Source organism: Rhinopithecus bieti, unplaced genomic scaffold (genome assembly GCF_001698545.2).
Source record: "Rhinopithecus bieti isolate Rb0 unplaced genomic scaffold, ASM169854v2 scaffold_6380, whole genome shotgun sequence".
Lineage (NCBI taxonomy): Eukaryota > Metazoa > Chordata > Mammalia > Primates > Cercopithecidae > Rhinopithecus > Rhinopithecus bieti.
Window position 1 is genome coordinate 7,254,945 of NW_016806642.1, and position 16,954 is coordinate 7,271,898.

A 16,954-nucleotide genomic window follows, 5' to 3' on the forward strand; every position below is an offset into this window, starting at 1 on the left:
TTTGTTTTTGTTTTGAGACGGAGTCTGCCTCTGTCGCCCAGACTAGAGTGCAGTGGCGCGATCTGGGCTCACTGCAAGCTCCGCCTCCCGGGTTCATGCCATTCTCCTGCCTCAGCCTCCAGAGTTACTGGGACTACAGGCGCCCGCCAGTACACCCGGTTAATTTTTTGTATTTTTAGTAGAGACGGGGTTTCACCGTGTTAGATAGGATGGTCTCGATCTCCTGACCTCGTGATCCACGCGCCTCAGCCTCCCAAAGTGCTGGGATTACAGGCGTGAGCCACCGCGCCTGGCCTGTTGTGGGATTTAAATAAGAGGCTCAGCACAGTGGCTCATGTCTGTAATCCCAGCACTTTCAGAGGCCAAGGCAGGAGGATTGCTTGAGGCCAAGAGTTCAAGACCAGCCTGGGCAGCACAGTGAGACCCCATCTCTACTAAAAATACAAAAATTAGCTGGGTGTGGTGGTAGGAACCTGTAATTCCAGTTACTCTGGAGGCTGAGGCAGGAGAATCACTTGAACGTGCAAGGTGGAGGTTGCAGTGAGCTGAGATCGCACCACTGCACCACAGCCTGGGCAACAAGAGTGAAACTCTGTCTCAAACAAAAAAAAAAACAAAACAAAAAATTAACCAGGTGTGGTGTTGCACGCCTGTAATCCCAGCTGCTGAGCAGGCTGAGGCAGGAGGATTGCTTGAGCCCAGAAGGTTGAGGTTGCAGTGAGCCACGATCAGGCCACTGCACTCCATCCTGGGTGACAGAGTGAGATCCTGTCTCTAAAAAATAAATAAATAAATAAATGAGATGATTCATGATAAATGTTTGGAGTCTTAGAGCTGCAAAACCCACAACCCTAGCTTTTCACAGCACCATCCTGGGTGAATATACCCAGGTCTGGGTGAATATACCCAGGTCTGGGTGAATATACCCAGGTCTGGGTGAATATACCCAGGTCTGGGTATATTCAGCCTCATTTGGTCACAGCAATAACAACATGTGGGCTTAGAGGCAGTAGCTTAGATGGGGAAGCTCTGCTGTCCAATAGGGACTCAAAAGCCTTCAGAAGGAATCAACCTTACAGAGTCATCTCTGTAGTCATTGAACTGAAAGTGCCTCTCAGACACAGATCCACTTTATGAAGCAGCCCATTCCATCAAGCCGGCCTACTTGAAGTTGCACTGTCAGTCACAGGCTTCTTAAACAAAATTCCTCATAAGGTGATGGCAATGATGATGACAACAATAGTAACTAATCAGTAACAATAGTAACCAATACATATGGAGGGTTTACTCTGTGTCAGGTACTGTACTAAGCATTTGTCATGGACCGTATCATTTAAACCCCACAACAATCTTGTGAGATTGACTGTCTTCCTACTGCCCCACTTTGCTCAAGGAGACAGAGGCATCAAATGGTTAGGTTACATACCCAGGATTACTCAGCTAGTGGAACCCGGCTCCATTAAACTCCTGGGCCCATACCCTTAACTGTTCCATCATCATCACTGTTGTCACAATGAAGCATCCATGTCTCTGGCTCCCTGCTGAATCCCCCACACCTAGTAGAGTGCCTGCCACATATCATTGAATCAATCAACAAATGAGTGAGTGAACCCCTAAACTTTGGAGGTAAGTCAACAGTAAGTGACCTTGTTCCTGATAATTACAGTAGGTATAATAATATTTCTAGAGTGCTCCTGGGAACTAAATCCTCTCCCTCTCAGTAATCCAGTGAGATAGATACTGATAAGAAAACAGGCCTGGAGATGTTACGTAACTGTCCTAAGATTTACAGGCTACTGATTCTCAGAGCAGAGATTCAAGCCTAGGTCTGACTCCAGTATCCTTAATATTAGCACCGTAATTTAATGATTTAAGCAGCTGTCTTTATGTTTTCTTAACAGCCACAGTTCAAAGGGAACAAAAACCTGGAGAGGGGAAGAGAGTCCTCTCCCTGCCCAGGGGCAGCACCTCTTACTGGGCCACATTTAAACTACCCGGAGACTGACTCATCAGCAATTTAAGCTGCTGTGTCCCTCAGTCACACCCAGACAGCAGGCACCCATCCAGTGACTCTAGGTCCTGTGAACCCTACCTTCACCCCAAAGCCATTTCTGAGATCATTAGAGAGCACAGACCTTCTTGATATTCATTTGGGAACGGGGTGGACTACTAGAAACCAGAGCCTCCTCTTCCAAACATTATATGGTCAGACAAAGGATCTGTGCTAATGAGCTCCCTGCTGGGTTGTCCTGGGGGAGAAGGAGGCAGCCCTAATCTGGAACAGGCCTGTACATCAAAGGCCCCTGGCCCTCTAAGGAGTAGCCACTGCTGATGCCCAAAGAGGCCTGAGATGGGAGGCCTGTGGGACAGGCAGGCAGGCATGAGCTTTGGAAGTCCCTGGTTAGCTGGGATAATCAGGCAGTGGATCTGAGAGCTCTCCTAGGTATCTCTGGAGGTCTGCCACAGGTATGAGAGAGCTTAGTGGCTGCTTTCTGGTGGTGGAAGAGTTGTGGGATCTGTTGCATTTCAGACAACTCAAGCATGATTGTTAGAAGCATGGACTTTAAAAACTCATGAGACCAGGTGCAGTGGCTCATGCCTGTAATCCCAACACTTTGGGAGGCCAGGTGGAGAGGATTACTTGAACCCAGGAGTTTGAGACCAGTCTTGGCAACAAAGTGAGACCCCCTGTGTTAGTCCGTTTTCACACTGCTGATAAAGACATACCTGAGACTGGGCAATTTACAAAAGAAAGAGGTTTAATTGGATTTACAGTTTCACATGGCTGGGAAAGTCTCACAATCATGGCAGAAGGCAAGGAGGAGCAAATCACATCTTACACAGATAGCAGCAGGCAAAGAGAGAACTTGTGCAGGAAAACTCCCCCTTATAATAACCATCAGATCTCATGAGACTTACTCACTATCATGAGAACAGCACAGGAAAGACCTGCCCCCATTATTCAATTACCTCACACAGGTCCCTCCCACAACACATGGGAATTCGAGATGAGATTTGGGTGAGGACACAGCCAAACCATATCACCCCCTCTCTACAGAAAATAGAAAAAGATTAGCCAAGTGTGGTGGCTTGCACCTGTAGTCCCAGCTACTCAGGAGGCAGAGGCAGAGGCAGGAAGATTGCCTGAGCCCGGGAAGTTGAAGCTACAGTGAGCCGTGATCATACCAGGGAACGCCTGTCTAGGTGACAGAGTGAGACCCTGTCTCAAAAAAAATAAAAATAAAAATAAATTAAACGCTCATGAGTTCGAATCTAGGTTCAGTGACTTTGGGTAGGTGACCTAACTATTCTGGGCCTCTAGATGCTCATCTGTAAAATGGGGACAGCAGTAGACTCTACCTAAATACTATAATGTTTATAAAGGCTGAATCTGACATCTAGGAGTACACAGGGGATGGTAACTGTTTTAATTATGAATAGATGAATAGTGGTAGCTAAAACAAAAAAATACCACATCAACCAGCAGGGACCATGGCATTTACAGACAGTGTCTGGAGGGAGCAGAGAGAACAAAGGTCTGGAATTAGGGGAACCAATCAGAGTAGGGCGACCGACCCCCGAAGAGAGAAGCCACTGACAGACTTGGTTCAATCTAGTGGTTCTCAGCCAGGGGTGATTTTACCCTCTGGGGGAGATTTGGCAATGTCTGGGGACATTTTTAGTCACAAGTGGATGAGCAAATGCTCCTGATATCTAGTAGGTAGAGGCCAGGGATACAGCTAAACATCCTACAATACACAGGAACAGCAAAGAATTAACACTTATCCATCCAGGCCCGGTGGCTCATGCCTGTAATCCCAGCACTTTGGGAGGCCGAGGTGGGCAGATCACTTGAGGTCAGGAATTCAAGACCAGCCTGGCCAACATTCTGAAACCCTATCTCTGCTAAAAACACAAAAATTAGGCGTGGTGGCACACGCCTGTAATCCCAGCTATCGGGAGGCTGAGACAGGAGAATCGCTTGAACCTGGGAGGTGGAGGTTGCAGTGAGCTGAGATCGTGCCACTGCACTCCAGCCTGGGTGAAAGAGCAAGACTCTGTCTCAAAAAAAACAAAAACAAAAAAATTATCTGGTCAAAATATCAATAGTGCTGCAATTGAGAACGCCTGGTCTAGGCAAGCACTGAAATCCAGGTGGGTTTAGGTAACCAATCCTGGTGAAGTGCTGGATCAGGGAGAGCCAGGCCAGGCTGAGGACCGAGCAGGCTGGAGTTTGGGTAGGCTGTAATCCTGGAAGGGAGGGACTGGAGTGCTAATCAGGAGATGGAGGAGGAAATCTATCATGGCAGAAGCTGGAGCAACTTAGGGAAAGCCCAGCCAGCACAGTGGTGCCCAGGTAGTGCAGGCAGTGGGCCCACAGGTAAGGCAGGTTCCAGACCCCACTCATGGATGGGTCACATGCTGCCCACCTGGGTCAGGTTTGATTCACATGCAGATTCCCAAGGGTGGCTTTGGGGAGCACAGTGTCTCCATCCACAGGGTGAGACATTTCAGTGGTAAAAGGGAGCTTTTACCAAGGCTCTACCAAGTACCAAGGCTTGTCCCTGGTGCTTCACATTTAGGGGGAAAGTCTGGCCCTTATCATACCCACCGTATCATTTGCATCTTCATCTTTCCTATGGAGGCTTAGATGTTAACAGCAGAGCTCATTTGGGAATGTCTTTGGAAAACTGGGAGAGAATTCATGTCCTGAAATTGGTTTATTTCATCAACATTTAAAGCTCGGTATAAATGCAGAACTCCCAGAACAGCTGGCCAGGCCCTTTCCCTAGATTTAAAGGCAATTTGAGGAAATCCATCACCCAGCCTCTTCTAGGTCTCAGAGCCCACCCTTTAATTTGTCAGCTTCTTTAAAGCACCCATCAGATTGAAAGCTTCTTGAAGGCAGAGATTATGCCTTGCTCATCTTTGGGTGATACATAGTGGGCTTGTGATGAATTCAAAGACACCCCCCTCCAACACATGGATACACACACAGTTGTACAGTTGTGCCAGCTGCCTGCACACTTCTCTTTTTCTTTCCTTCTTTTTTTTTTTTTAAATAGGGTCTCACCCTGTCGCCCAGGCTGGAATGCAGTGGCACGATCATGGCTTATTGCAACCTTGACCTCCTGGGTTCAAGTGATCCTCTTACCTCAGCCTCCCAAAGTGTTGGGATTACAAGCATGAGCCAGTGCGCCTGGCCAAGTGCAGATTTTTGAATCCCTGAAGTTACACGCAAATTTTGCACCATATCTGGCTAGTCCCCCATCTCTTCAGTCAGGATCTCCTAGAGCAGCTCTGGAGTGTTGTCGAGCAGGGGCTCACCATACCTGGCTCCCACGGGAGCTGCATAGCATGGGCTTGTTCCCAGGGTTCTGGCAGAGGCATCTGAGGAACACTAACCCTGGCCAAGTTGTCTCTGTGGTCACACCTCCTAAGCTGAGTGGGGTCCTCTGCTCTCCATGTCAGCAGTCGAGGAGTCCACAGCTGCAGGCTGTCCTCCAGAGGGACCCCGTTAAAAGGTGTGTCTCCCCTGGGACTGGCCCTGTGACTCTTCTGCGTAAATACTGTCAGCACAAACTCTGTGTTTACACAGAGCCTCAGGATTGACAAGGCACAGCAGATGGAGCTCAGGAGCAGGAACTCCAGCCTAAGTAAACCCAGGCCCCTCCTTTAGGAGACTTTTACAGGACTCCCTGCTTAAAAGCTTTGCTTTGTTCCAGTACTTTCCAGTGTAAGAACCCATTCACTAGGATTTAGATTCCATCAGCTTGAATGAATACCATTAGGTTCTCGTGCAGCATTCTCTCTTTCAACAATGCTTGTTGAGGGCTGACCAAACGCCAGGCTCTGGGCCAGGTGCCAGCATCCAGATCAGATTCTTGACCTTGTGGAGACCGAAATTTATCAAATAACCCCACAAATACCAGCATATAGCAAGTGGTAAAAGAAAAGTCTAGGGAGTCATGAGGGCTTTTCAGGGAAAGAACTTTGTATGTTTTGAGAAGCCCATGTGCCATCTTTGGGGGTCATACTGAAACGCCACTTCCTTCCTCTGCCTCCCCCCAGCCATCTTCTACCCCGCCCTGGCACACAGTGGCCGTCCTCTGCCCTGAGCTCACTCTATTCCTGTCTTCTGACTCGGTTAGTGCTTTGCCATGCTTTATAGTTATTTGCATGCTTGGGAGCCCTGATGGCCACTGGATTCCATCCCTGTGCATGGGAAAAAGCCTGAAGTGTTAAGCTGGGTGTTAACACTTCCTACCTGCTTCTGTGAAAGAATTGTCCACATTTTAGGAAGTAAATCTGTGCCTATGCAGTAGAGAACAATCTAGTGGGGTCTTGGGTGTCCCCTACCCATCAAACCCTTTACAGCAGCAAAATGTCAAAATATTCACAGTAGGCCAACAGCCTCAGGTCAGATTTCAGCTCCCAAGAAGTTACCTAAAGAGTGTGGTTTTCAGAGCTGTTGAGAGTTCAGAATTCCGGACGTGGGAATTGCAGCTGCTCAGTCAGGCCGGTGGTGCCTGATGAGAGCCCTCTGCGTGCAGCTTCTTTAGACAGTGGGACTGCCAGCTTCCTGCATTGCGTGTCAATGTAAAGAGTGCTGTGGTATCACAGATCATGAGGTAAAAATGTGCATGTCCTTCAATGCTCTGAGCCCACTTATTTTTATTTTATTTTATTTTATTTATTTATTTATTTATTTATTTATTTATTTATTTGTTTGTTTGTTTATTTAGAGACGGAGTTTCACTCTTGTTGCCCAGGCTGGAGTGCAATGGTGTGATCTCGGCTCACCTCAACCTCCGCCTCCCAGGTTCAAGCGATTCCCATGCCTCAGCCTCCCAAGTAGCTGGGATTACAGACATGCGCCACCACGCCAGGCTAATTTTGTATTTTTAGTAGAGAGGGGGTTTCTCCCTGTTGGTCAGGCTGGTCTTGAACTCCCGACCTCAGGTGATCCGCTGGCCTTGGAGTCCCAAAGTGCTGAGATTACAGGTGTGAGCCACCGCACCCGGCCTCTGAGCCCACTTCTAAGAGTCAGTCCTTAGGAAATAATGAAAAATAGGAAAATGCTTTTTGCACTAAGATTATGATGGCAAAGACTTGGAAACAACATAAATTTCCATTGAAAAGTTATAGAATATTTCCATAATTAGTAAAATTAGTAAATTATGGAATATTACACAGCCAAAAGAAAATCATGCATTATAATGGCTATGTAAGAATAAAGAAAAATCTTATAGCATATCATGGTAAATTAAGAATTAAAGCAAATTCAAAGTCGATATACAATATCATTCCTTTATTTAAAAACCAACAACAGGACAGGTGCAGGATGGGACAGGATTACAAATTCATGCCTGTAATCCTAAAACTTTGGGAAGCCAATGTGGGAGGGTCACTTGAGCCCAGGAGTTCAAGACCAGCCTGGGCAACATAGGGAGACCCTGTCTCTACAAAAAATTTAAAAAAAAAAAAAAAAACCAACAACAAATTTGCACAGGAGAAAAGATTGGAGGAAAACACACCAGAATGCTAACTTTCACTTAGGTACGTGTAATGGAATAGCAGCAGTTATTTTATTTCCTGTTTTCCAATTTAAAGTAGAAAAAAGTGGGGCTGGGCTCAGTAGCTCACACCTATAATCCCAGCAGTTTGGGAGGCCAAGGTGGGCAGACCACTTCAGCCCAGGAGTTTGAGACCAGCCTGGGCAACTTGGTGACACCCCATCTCTACAAAAAATACAAAAATTAGCCAGGCATGGTGGTGTAATCCCAGCTACTTGGGAGGCTGAAAGTGGAAGATCACCTGAGCCCAGGAGACGAAGGTTGCAGTGAGCTGTGATTGCGCCACTGCACTCCACCCTGGATGATAGAATGAGACTCCATCTCAAAAAAAAAAAAAAAAGCATTAAAAACCAGATGACCCTTCTTTATTTCTATGTCCCAGATTTCCCAGGAGTTACTGTTGTTTCTGTGGAAGGGACCGCATTTCTGGTGATCCTCATGCCATTTGAATCTTCTCCTCTATGGAGGTCTCTGGAAGCCTTCATAGACACCTGTGTCCCAGGCATACCCCTACTCCCAACTTGCCCTTCCCCACTGGGCAGGAGGCAGATTGGATGATATTTATTTCTCCTTTCCTTTTTCTCCTATAGGCTGGCCGCACAGCTTTGTCCATCGCTCTGAAGTCACCCACCCATATGGAAATTGCTGGGCTTCTGAGAGCCCACGCGGAGCAGGGCAGGTCCCTGGGGCTGTAGGGGCTGCAGAAGAACTGGCGGTGGAGAACAAAAGCCTTCTTCTCTGGACTCCTCCCTCGCCCTTGAAGAGGGCGGAGGTCACAGGCCAGAGAGTCACCCCTCTAGAGAAGAAACTATGTCAAATATGCACATACATTCCTGTTGTATAATTCTGCTCATTAGAATGCTTTGTAGTTTTTGCCTTAGGCCAAGCCCCAAAACTACACGGGCTTCAGAGCAGGGTTCAAGGTGCAAGGTGAGGGGTACATTGGTGTCATCCAAACATCCAAAACATCTTCAGCCTTGAATTCCTCATGACTCTACCCTCTGTAGCATTGCATAGCAAGAAGGCAGGCAGGAGCACATTCGCACATTAGGAAAGCAATACTTTTTACATGGAATTTTAAAGTGCACTATCTTTGTTTTTTAAGCAAGTGTATACAAATATGTCCCATTGATATGCATGTCTAGAGATGGGAGGGGATTTAAGTCAACCCCCTGGCAAGCATTCTGTAGAGGACCCTAGAAGAATCACCATGCAGACTGGTGAAACTGAACAAGGACCATTTGGGAGATTTGTTTTGATGGGGTTGACAAAGAAATCTAAAATTCAGACAAGGTAGGAAGAAGCACATTGGCGTCAATGCTGTATGTACAGTCTTGACTATTTCTGAGTCATCTAGTGACTCCAATGTGCTCCAGGGAAATTGGAATTAACTAAGAAATGTATTATCTAGTAGGTTAGTATGTAATAAATAAGAAAAAGAAATTCAATCCAGTGACACACACCACATGTATTTGGGCAGAGTCAGATTCTCTCAGCTATTTTGAGTCTGCAAAAGAAACAAAAAAAAGCTTCCTCCTGAGGATGGGTTATTGTCATCAAGAAGCCACCACATTTCCTGCATAGCTGTACCCATTACCTACGATAATTCCCAGTGCTTTCCCCTCATATCCCCTAGAAGCAAATATCTGTTCTAAGGTTTTCTGGGACTTGTGGCTGCAGAGCCTTCAAGCCTGGAAAGCAGCAGAAGCAAAGGAGCCAGGCAGGGCAGGGCAATCCTTTCTGAAGCTTCCATATTCCCTGGGGCCAGCACATGCAAGGTTTATATGGTCAGTAGCTCACATGAAGTCATCTGAATATGCTCTTTCTTTAAATCTCTTATAAAAAAAAAAAAACAAGAAGTAGTGTCAAAGTTTGATGAGCTTTACATTGGAAATGCAAAAGCTTGCACTCTCATTTTGGCTGGGATGTCAATTTGCTGGGTGCCCCTGCGGTGAGTCATGAAACCTCCTTGGGCCCCAATTTCATCATCTCTAAAAACAAAAATTATCATACAACCTACCTCCTGGGGGGTGCTGCACAAGAAGCAGCTGATGGAAGTTTTGAAATACAATTTGTGGCCGGGCGTGGTGGCTCACACCTGTAATCCCAGCCCTTTGGGAGGCTGAGGTGGGTGGATCACCTGGGGTCGAGAGTTCGAGACCAGCCTGACATACATGGAGAAACTCCATCTCTACTAAAACTGCAAAAATTAGCTGGGCATGGTGGCAGGCGCCTGTAATCCCAGCTGCTTGGGAGGAGGCAGGAGAATCGCTTGAACCCAGGAGGCGGAGGTTGCAGTGAGCTGAGATCATGCCATTGCACTCCAGCCTGGGTAACAAGAGTGAAACTCTGTCTAAAAAATAAAAATTAAAAAAAAAAAATCCAATTTGTAACCCATTAAGGCCATCTATAGAAATGGTACAGCAAACTTCTTTATGCCATTGTGATTCATAAGAGAGGCTCAGAGTCCCAGAACACAACAACGTGTGTTGATGCAACTCAGAGGTGGAGAGAATGGAGCAAATAATGAGAAAAAAAAAAAAAAAAAAAAGCTTTAAATGGGTTTATTTTGACCTCAAAATACATTGTAAGAGCAACATCCTATGTTAATAAATGTTTTAGCCCGGTGCTTCGCGAACATTTATGTGCATACAAATCACCTGGGATCTTGTTAGAAGGCAGTAGGTCTGGGGTGAGGCCTGAGACTCTGCATTTCTAACCAGGTCCCGGGAGATGCTGATGCTATCGAGCCACAACCACACTTTGAGTAGCAAGCCTCTGGCCTATCCTTATTGTTTGTTATATTAAAATGCTGCCTCCCAATCTTCTGTCTCAAAATTTCTTTGCATTTCTCTGCTCTTGGTTCTTGGGAATTTGCAGTGTGGGTCTTATTTGCTATTGTCTTCAGTATGGAGCCTGTGTCCTGTGTTACCTGTTTAAGATTTATTTCTACATTTCATATTAGGTGGCAACTTTCATTGGGTCACTTTAAAAAAATGAAATCATATTAAAAACAACTTATTTACCAGGAAAAGCAAACTGGGTTTCCTAGGGCTTGAAGACTACTTACTCATCACTATCAAAAGACTGTCCATCCTTTCTGAGGTTTTTAATAATTTTATTTTAATCTCGAGGTTTGGACATGAGCATATGATCTCATCCTTTATAACCATTTCTTTCCTTTGGAATGTCTGAGCTCAGAATATGGTGAGATGAACAAGCACAGCCTGCCTTCCTGTCACTGTCCCTCAGCTCTAAAATTCATTTAAAAATATCTGTCGATTGGGGTGCTGAGGCGGGCAGATCACTTAAGGTCAGGAGTTAGAGAACAACCTGGACAACATGGTGAAACCCTGTCTCTACCAAAAATCTTTAAAAATTAGCCAGGTGTGGTGGTGTGTTCCTGTAATCCCAGCTACTCAGGAGGCTGAGGCTGGAGAATTGCTTGAACCTGGGAGGCAGAGGTTGTGGTGAGCCAAGATCACGCCACTGAACTCCAACCTAGTCAACACAGCGAGACTGTCTCAAATATGTGTGTGTGTGTGTGTGTGTGTGTGTGTGTGTATATACCGGCCAGGTGCCCGGCACTGTTCCCAGCACTAGAGACATCACAGTGAGTCCAGTTCAGTCTCCTGCCTCACCATCCCCTAGGGAAAACACATAGAAGGTCAAAGGAAGCCCAGAGGGGTACCACTAAAGGGAACCAGAGCTGGCCTTAGGAAGTCAAGGGAGGCTTCCTGGAGGAAGGGCCACTGAACTTAAAGATTACTGGATGTTAGGCAGAAAAGGAAGTGGAGTGAGAGGTGAGTGTGCCAGGCAGAAGAGTACTGCTGTAACTGCCCAGTGAGTTCACCTTCCCTGTTGCCTAGACAGAACTGATTTATCAAGACTGGGGAATTGCAATAGAGAAAGAGTAATTCACGCAGAGCTGGCTGTGCAGAACAGAGTTTTATTATCACTCAAGTCTCCCCAAGCATTCGGGGAGCAGAGTTTTAAGGACAACTTGGGGGCTGGGGGAAGCCAGTGAGCTGGGAGTGCTGATTGGTCAGGTCGGAGATGAACTCATAGAGAGTTGAAGCTGTCTTCTTGCGCTGAGTCAGTTGCTGGGTGGGGGCCACAAGATCAGAAGAGCCAGTTTATTGATCTGGGTGGTGCCAGCCGATCCATCAAGTGCAGGGTCTGCAAAATATCTCAAGCACTGATCTTTGGAGCAGTTTAGGGAGGGTCAGAACCTGGTAGTCTCCAGCTGCATGACTCCTAAACCATAATTTCTAATCTTGTGGCTAATTTCTTGTCCTGCAAAGGCAGTCTAGTCCCCAGGGAAGAAGGAGGTTTGTTTTGGAAAAGGGCTGTTATCATCTTTGTTTTAAACTATAAACTTCCTCCCAAAGTCAGTTCAGCCTGCGCCCAGGAATGAACAAGGACAGCTTGGAGGTTAGAAGCAAGGTGGAGTCGGTTAGGTCAGATCTCTTTCACTGTCTGTTATAAGTGTGCAATGGCAGCTTCACTGTGGAGGCTGAAAGAAGGGAGAGCAGGCATTTGGGGGCCTTCATTCAGTTCAATGTGGCTGCCATGTTTGAGTGGGACACTGAAATCAAAGGGTGTATTTTTAAGAGACGAGACTGAAAATACATGGAGACCACATCAGAAAGTGCTGTAAAAGCTGTGGTAAGGCTTTATTCCAAAGGCAACAGAAAGCTATTGAAATCAAGATTTAAAATGGCGAAATCCATTCCTCTAACCCACATTTAACACATATTTATCAGGTACCTCTTCCCTTCCAAGTGCTCTGCTTGAGGCTGGACCTATGCCAGCGGGCGAGTTAGGCACAGAGTACACTGCACATGAACAGGGAAGAAAGACAAATGAGCCACCGCCTTGCAGTGAGAGCCATGTTGCAACTGGGCGAGCAGAGGGTGCTGGGGGTTGCCTAGATGGGGCCATCAGCCTAGTCCCCCCTTCACCTAGAATTGGGGAGGGGGTCTAGGAAGGCTTCCTGAGGGATATTTTAGCTATCTGAAGGATGCGTAGGAGCTAGCCAGGCAAAGAGGAGCAGGAGAACGTTCCAGGCAGAGGAAGAAGCATGAATAAAGCTCCAAAACAAGAAAGAATATTGATTTGGGCCATTCAAAGAATGTTAGCATGCCTACACAGGGCACAGTGGCCCATGCCTGTAATCCCAGCACTTTGGGAGGCCAAGATGGGTGGATCATTTGAGGTCAGGAGTTCGAGATCAGCCTGACCAATATGGTAAAATCCCATCTCTACTAAAAATACAAAAATTAGCTGGGTGTGGTGGCATGTGTCTGTAATCCCAGCTACTTGGGAGGCTGAGGCAGGAGAATCACTTGAACTGGGGAGGCGGAGGCTGCAGTGAACTGATATCTCACCACTGCATTCAAGTCTGAGTTACAGCCAGACACTATTCCCCACTACCCCCAAAAAAGGAAACAAAGCTTAGATTCACATGTTAGAAACAGCACTCCAGTTTTTTTTTAGCATGGGTGACATTTATTCAATAAACATTTGTGGAGTGTCCATTCAGAGTCCTGGGCTCCAGAGTTAAGGGCTTGTTGGAGGGGGCAGATGTAAGCTAATGACAACGGTGAAATGTGACAAGTGTTGGAAGCCTGAGTCAAGCTGCAGAGACTGACTTGGACAAGGGGAGTCAAGGAAGCCTCCCAGAGGAGTGGCTTTTCAGCTAAGCCATAATGAAGCCTAGGAGTTTAGACATAACAGCAGGTGGATGGAACATGTGGAAAAACGTGACCTGAGCCGGGCACGCTGGCTCACACCTGTAATCCCAGCTATTCGGGTGGCTGAGGCACGAGAGTCGCTTGAACGCGGGAGGTGGAGGTTGCAGTGAGCCTAGATCACACCACTGCACTCCAGCCTGGGTGACAGAGCGAGACTCCATCTCGAAAAAAAAAAAGGAAAAAAAAAAGAAAAAGTGTGACCTGTTGGGCAATGGAGATAATTTCAAAATGACTTTAGTTTCAGTTATGCGGGAGACATAACTAAACAGGAGAAGTGAGAGAGAGGTCAGGAAACATTGCACTGGTACATTGATACTTGGAATTTGGACTTGTGCCTGTAACTTGAGGGGAATAACAGGCCCCTTTGAAAATGCAAAGGCCTCAGCAGAAAAAGTTTGGGAGGCCAAGGCAAAAGGATTGCTTGAAGCCAGGAGTTTAAGACCAGCCTGGGCAACATAGCAAGACTGCATCGCTACAAAAAAAAAAATTTTTTTTTTAAATAGCCAGGCATGGTGACACATGTTTGTAATAATCCTAGTTACTTAGGAGACTGAGGCAGGAGGATTGCTTGAGTCCAGTGAGTTATTTTCACACCACTGCACTCCAGCCTGGGTGACAGATTGAGACCCCATCTCTAAAAAAAAAAGAAATAAAAAGTAAAAGGGCCAGGCGCGGTGGCGCATGCCTGTAATTCCAGCGCTTTGAGAGGCCAAAGTGGGCTGATCCATTGAGGTCAAGAGTTCCAGACCAGCCTGGCCAATATGGTGAAACCCCTATCTCTACTAAAAAATACAAAACTTAGTAGGGCATGTTGGTGCATGCCTGTAATCCCAGCTACTCAGGAGGCTGAGGCATGAGAATCGCTTGAACCCAGGAGGCAGAGGTTGCAGCGAGCCAAGATTGCGCCACTGCAACCCAGCCTGGGTGACAGAGCGAGTGAGACTCCATCTCAAAGAAAAAAAAAAAAAGAAGGCAAAATTTGCATGTAACTTCAGGAATTCAAAAATCTGCACCTAGCTGAATACAGTTGCTCACACCTGTAATCCCAACACTTTGAGAGGCTGAAGCAGGAGGATCACTTGAGCCCAGGAGTTAAAGACTAGCCTGAGCAACATAGTGACACCCCATCTCTACAAAAAAAATTAAAAACTAGCCAGGAGGCCGGGCGCGGTGGCTCAAGCCTGTAATCCCAGCACTTTGGGAGGCCGAGACGGGCAGATCACGAGGTCAGGAGATCGAGACCATCCTGGCTAACACTGTGAAACCCCGTCTCTACTAAAATACAAAAAACTAGCCGGGCGGGGTGGCGGGCGCCTGTAGTCCCAGCTACTCGGGAGGCTGAGGCAGGAGAATGGCGTAAACCCGGGAGGTGGAGCTTGCAGTGAGCTGAGATCTGGCCACTGCACTCCAGCCCGGGCGACAGAGCGAGACTCCGTCTCATAAAAAAAAAAAAAAAAAAAAACAACAACTAGCCAGGCGTGGTGATGTGTCTGTAGTCCCAGCTACCTGGGAGGCTAAAGTTAGCCCAGGAGGTCAAGGCTGCAATGACTGCGATCTCACCACTACACTCCAGGCTAGGTGACAGAATGACCACTATACTCCAGGCAAGGTGACAGAATGAGACTCTGTCTCAAAAAAAAAAATCTTACTGCTATGGGCAGTGGGGAGCCATTGATTTCTAAACAATAGGGGCATATGATCAGATTTGCTATTTATTGATAGAATGATCACAGAAGGTGACTGAAAGCCAAGAGATCAGCTAGGATGTTCTAATGAGACACTGGGCATAAAGCAGGAAGGGCCCAGTGCATGGTAGTATTGGTGGGGATGAAGAATAGAGTCCTGTAGGAAAGGCATCAGGAATGGGATGTGCCAGCATGTAGTGACAGACTGGATAGTGAGTGGAGAGCCATCAAAAATGATGACAGGAGAGTGGTGGGATATGCTTTCTTCTCTTCCTCCTTAATATCAGAATTCCCAACTTTTAGCCGGGCACATGACCAACCAGAATAGACTTCATCTGCCAGCTCTCTTTGCAGCTTGATGTGACTGTAACTATGTTCTGGCTAGTGAGGTATGAGTGTAGTGAGGTGTGCAAACTCTGGCTCCTGCCTTTAAAGGAAAAGGAAATGCATTTCCCCCTTCCCACTGGCTAGAATGTGGTAGTGATCCATCTTGATCCAAGGAGATGAGGCCACCATCCTAGGGATGATAGAATAGCCGGTCAGAAGGAGTGTAGGTCCCCAACACCATAAAGCTTTCATCTCCTCTCTGGACTGCTTATTCTGCATTTGATATCTGAGCAAGAAATAATCTTCTTACATGTGTAAGCCATTGTACACTTGGATCTCTGTGGCAGTAGGAGTTAGACAAATGCACTTAGCACCACAGGGCAGTGTCAACAGTCAAATGCTATGGTTAGTGGATTTCAGGAGGAAATGTTGGGAAAGGCCTTTCGGAAGGAGTATCCTTTCAATGCCTAGGCATAAGGAATGTCTCCTTATGACACCAGTCCGTGTTCCATGCCCCCAGTGGAGTCATCCAGCCCGCAGCCTTGCAGAAGGTACAGCCATGTGTTGCTCTAGCAGATTCCCGAATACAGGCTGTGCACCCTGAGGCAGCCAGTCCTTAAGTGAGTCATTGCCTGTGAAGTGGCCTGGTGTGTGGAATTATGGGTGGAACCACTGAATTATCTGAGAAATCTGAATGAAGAAACGTGGCATTTCAGGCAGTCACAGTGGGGTGCGATTAGGGAGAAGAGAGTGAAGCTGTGAGGTGGAGTGAGGCATAAAGGGAAAGGTAAAATTTGCGTGAGTAGAGGTCAAAACAGGCTGAAAGGGCCGGGCACAGTGGCTCACGCCTGTAATCTCAGCACTTTGGGAGACCAAGGTGGGTGGATCACCGGAGGTCAGGAGTTCAAGAGCAGCCTGGCCAACATGGTGAAACCCCGTCTCTACTAAAAATACAAAAAATTAACCAGGTGTGGTGGCGCACACCTGTAATGCCACGTACCTGGGAGGATGAGGCAGGAGAATCACTTGAACCTGGGAGGTGGAGGCTGCAGTGACCCAAGTTCATGCCACTGCACTCCAGCCTGGGTGACAGAGCGAGACCCTGTCTCAAAAAAAAAAAAAAAAGAAAGAAAGAAAGAAAGAAAAAGGACAGACTGAAAGTGTGAGAAAGAAGGATCTGTGAGGCAGACCAACGATCAAGCGGAAAGAGAAGAACGCACTTACGGAGTAGATGCCAACCCTCCTTGCCTGGGAACTTCTCCTCAGCCCTATCCAGGATCCCCGACTGCAGCAGGAGCTGTCACACTCCTACAGGAAAACTTGACCCCTGGCCATTGCAGGACAGACACCAGACACTGCCTGGGCCCATGAAGCCCTCTCTTGGGAATTTTAGAGCTGAGATTTAGGAGAGAGATTCAGTCGCCTTCTGGTGTCTGGACTGCACCATGTAGATCTCAGCTGCTGATGACCAGGGTCAGTCTTGTGGAGGTAAGGGGCCAAAGGGACTCTTCAGTCATAAAGCCTAAAGGAGGTGGTCAGAGTAAAGCAGAGATAAAAACTTCTGGTTTCTCTGGAGCAACACTTGTTCCTTCACGAAGACGCCAGTAGA

The 16,954-nt window shown here is 47.0% G+C and overlaps 1 protein-coding gene across 1 annotated transcript in view; it reads left to right on the plus strand.

Moving 5' to 3' along the window:
- Window positions 1-9,430, plus strand: part of KANK4 (KN motif and ankyrin repeat domains 4) — a 40,842-nt gene extending 31,412 nt beyond the window's left edge. Inside the window, exons 6-7 of the mRNA XM_017877273.1 lie at window positions 6,073-6,147; window positions 8,168-9,430. Coding sequence (XP_017732762.1) covers window positions 6,073-6,147; window positions 8,168-8,272 — 180 coding nt within the window. The 3' untranslated portion in view covers window positions 8,273-9,430. The remainder of the gene's footprint in view (window positions 1-6,072; window positions 6,148-8,167) is intronic.
- The last annotated feature ends 7,524 nt before the right edge of the window (window positions 9,431-16,954 follow it).